General features: G+C 47.7%; 1 protein-coding gene across 3 annotated transcripts in view; it reads left to right on the top strand.

Annotated features, from left to right (window-relative positions):
* NHEJ1 (non-homologous end joining factor 1) overlaps window positions 1-1,636 on the top strand; it is a 77,336-nt gene extending 75,700 nt beyond the window's left edge. For all 3 annotated transcript variants that reach the window (XM_006082533.3, XM_014462905.2, XM_014462908.2), the window contains exons 7-8: window positions 294-412; window positions 1,033-1,636. In XM_006082533.3, coding sequence (XP_006082595.1) covers window positions 294-412; window positions 1,033-1,107 — 194 coding nt within the window. In that variant the 3' untranslated portion in view covers window positions 1,108-1,636. The remainder of the gene's footprint in view (window positions 1-293; window positions 413-1,032) is intronic.
* Window positions 1,637-1,948: the final 312 nt, after the last annotated feature.

Below are 1,948 nucleotides of genomic sequence, written 5' to 3'. Positions count from 1 at the left end.
GATTACCCCTAACCGCTCACCTGCCTGCCTGATCACCCCTAACCACTTGCCTGCCTGCCTGATCACCCCTAACCACTTGCCTGCCTGCCTGATCACCCCTAACTGCCTCTACCTTGGCTCCCGCTGCTGTGGCTTCATCCAGAAGGACAGGATGTCCGGAATGATGTCCGGGAGGTTGTTTGGCTGTCTGGTCTAATTAGCATATCATGCTTTTATTATTATAGATACCAACCCTGGCCTTTGTCAAAATGTCTGGTAAATTCTGATATCTTCCTTGATCTTTCTGAGTTTAGGAGATCCTCAGACCTCAAGTAGTGCCTCTGCACAAGGAACTGATAGCCAACTTCTGAACCAGCCAGAAGAGCCAGTTTCCTCAGCACCATCTCTCCCAGTGCCTGACAAAGAACCCACAGTGAGTCCCGAGCAGCTTCCTGGATGGTGTTCTAAGTATTAGAGAAGTCCATAGCCTCCAAGTCTGTGGTCCCTGGAATTGCCACCTAGTTGATGCTGCTTTAATAATATTGGGGGATATTTGTCACCAGGCTTCCAAACTGGCTTTCTAGATGCACCTTGACTTCTTTACTATATTAGCCACTTCCAGTGATGGTCTGTGAGGTTATTCCCTGGAGAAGGGATATATGTGCCTCCTGCATAGGGTCTTTTTTTAAAAAAAGTATTTTTTTTATTGATTTCAGAGAGGAAGGGAGAGAGAGAGATATGTATAAACATCAGTGATGAGAGAGAATCATTGATCGGCTGCCTCCTACACGCCTCACACTGGGGATTGAGCCCACAACCCAGGTGTGTGCCCTGACTGGGAATCGAACCGTGACCTCCTGGTTCATAGGTCAACTGAGCCTCGCCGGCTGGGCATCCTGCCTAGGGTCTTTTATCACATAGACTCCAAAACACTGTGTCAACCACCTCAAGAAGGCCTCATCCTAACCAGAGCCGTAGGAGGAAGAAAGGTCCTTTCCTAACTGAAGTGGTCTGTTCAAAACCCCTATTAATTTGGGTTGCTTTTTTCTCTAGGGTACTTCAGGCCCTGTGAAGAGACCTCAGCTGTCCAAGGTCAAGCGGAAGAAGCTAAGGGGGCTCTTCAGTTAAGCCACTGTCTCAACTGCTGAGGATGGACCCAGAGAACAGTTCCTGGTGCCACCTTGAAAGGAGCTCCTGGGGCAGCAGGAACTCTGACATGGTTACATCATCAGAGGCTGGATCACTGAAGTTCATATTCACAGGCCACCTGAATGAGTGCTATTAACTGACAGAATCTTGGCTCCACCCATTGGGCATTGGCCTGTCCCAGTGGAAGCCAGTCTCTGGGAATCCCATACCTTCCTCTCTTTTGGTGGAGGCTCTCTAGACCCACGACCCTACCATGGACTTTAGGTGTATAGAACAAGTCAGCAAAAAGGCACAACATGCTTAGGAAGCCTTGCCTATCTTTCTCAAGAGTCCCTAGCCAATTCCAAGTGCTCCTCAGAGACCCACTTCTCTCTTTAGCTTGGAACAAAAGGCACTCACACTCCCCTGCTTTTGAGAGTACTTGTTCTTCGGAATACATTACCCACTTCACGTTACTGGATACCACTCCACTGTTGTCTCTTAATAAAGTCTAGGCCCTTAGTCCAATCATTTGCTTCCTCATATGCTTCTCTACTGTGGCTTGTGCTAAGCCTCCATGTGGGAACTTTGACCTTGAGAACTGTCTCCATGGTGGGCACAGATGGAGCAGATTGCTTATGCTCTCTTTTGCCTAATTGATGTGGTGGTGTTTTTTTGTCTGTTTCCAAGGCATAGACAACAGGTTAAACTACAGTAGGGCCAAGGTAGTTTCCCACTGGAATGGGACAAAAAGAAATTTTACCTTCCCCTCCTTTGCTCCACTTCAAATAACGTAGAACTAGAAGAACTAGGAAAGATAGGATGACAGGGAAGAGGAAAT

The sequence above is a fragment of the Myotis lucifugus genome, unplaced genomic scaffold, assembly GCF_000147115.1.
Source record: "Myotis lucifugus unplaced genomic scaffold, Myoluc2.0 scaffold_3, whole genome shotgun sequence".
NCBI classification, from domain to species: domain Eukaryota; kingdom Metazoa; phylum Chordata; class Mammalia; order Chiroptera; family Vespertilionidae; genus Myotis; species Myotis lucifugus.
Note: the sequence above shows the minus strand (reverse complement) of the source record. Positions and strands in the feature narration are given on the sequence as shown.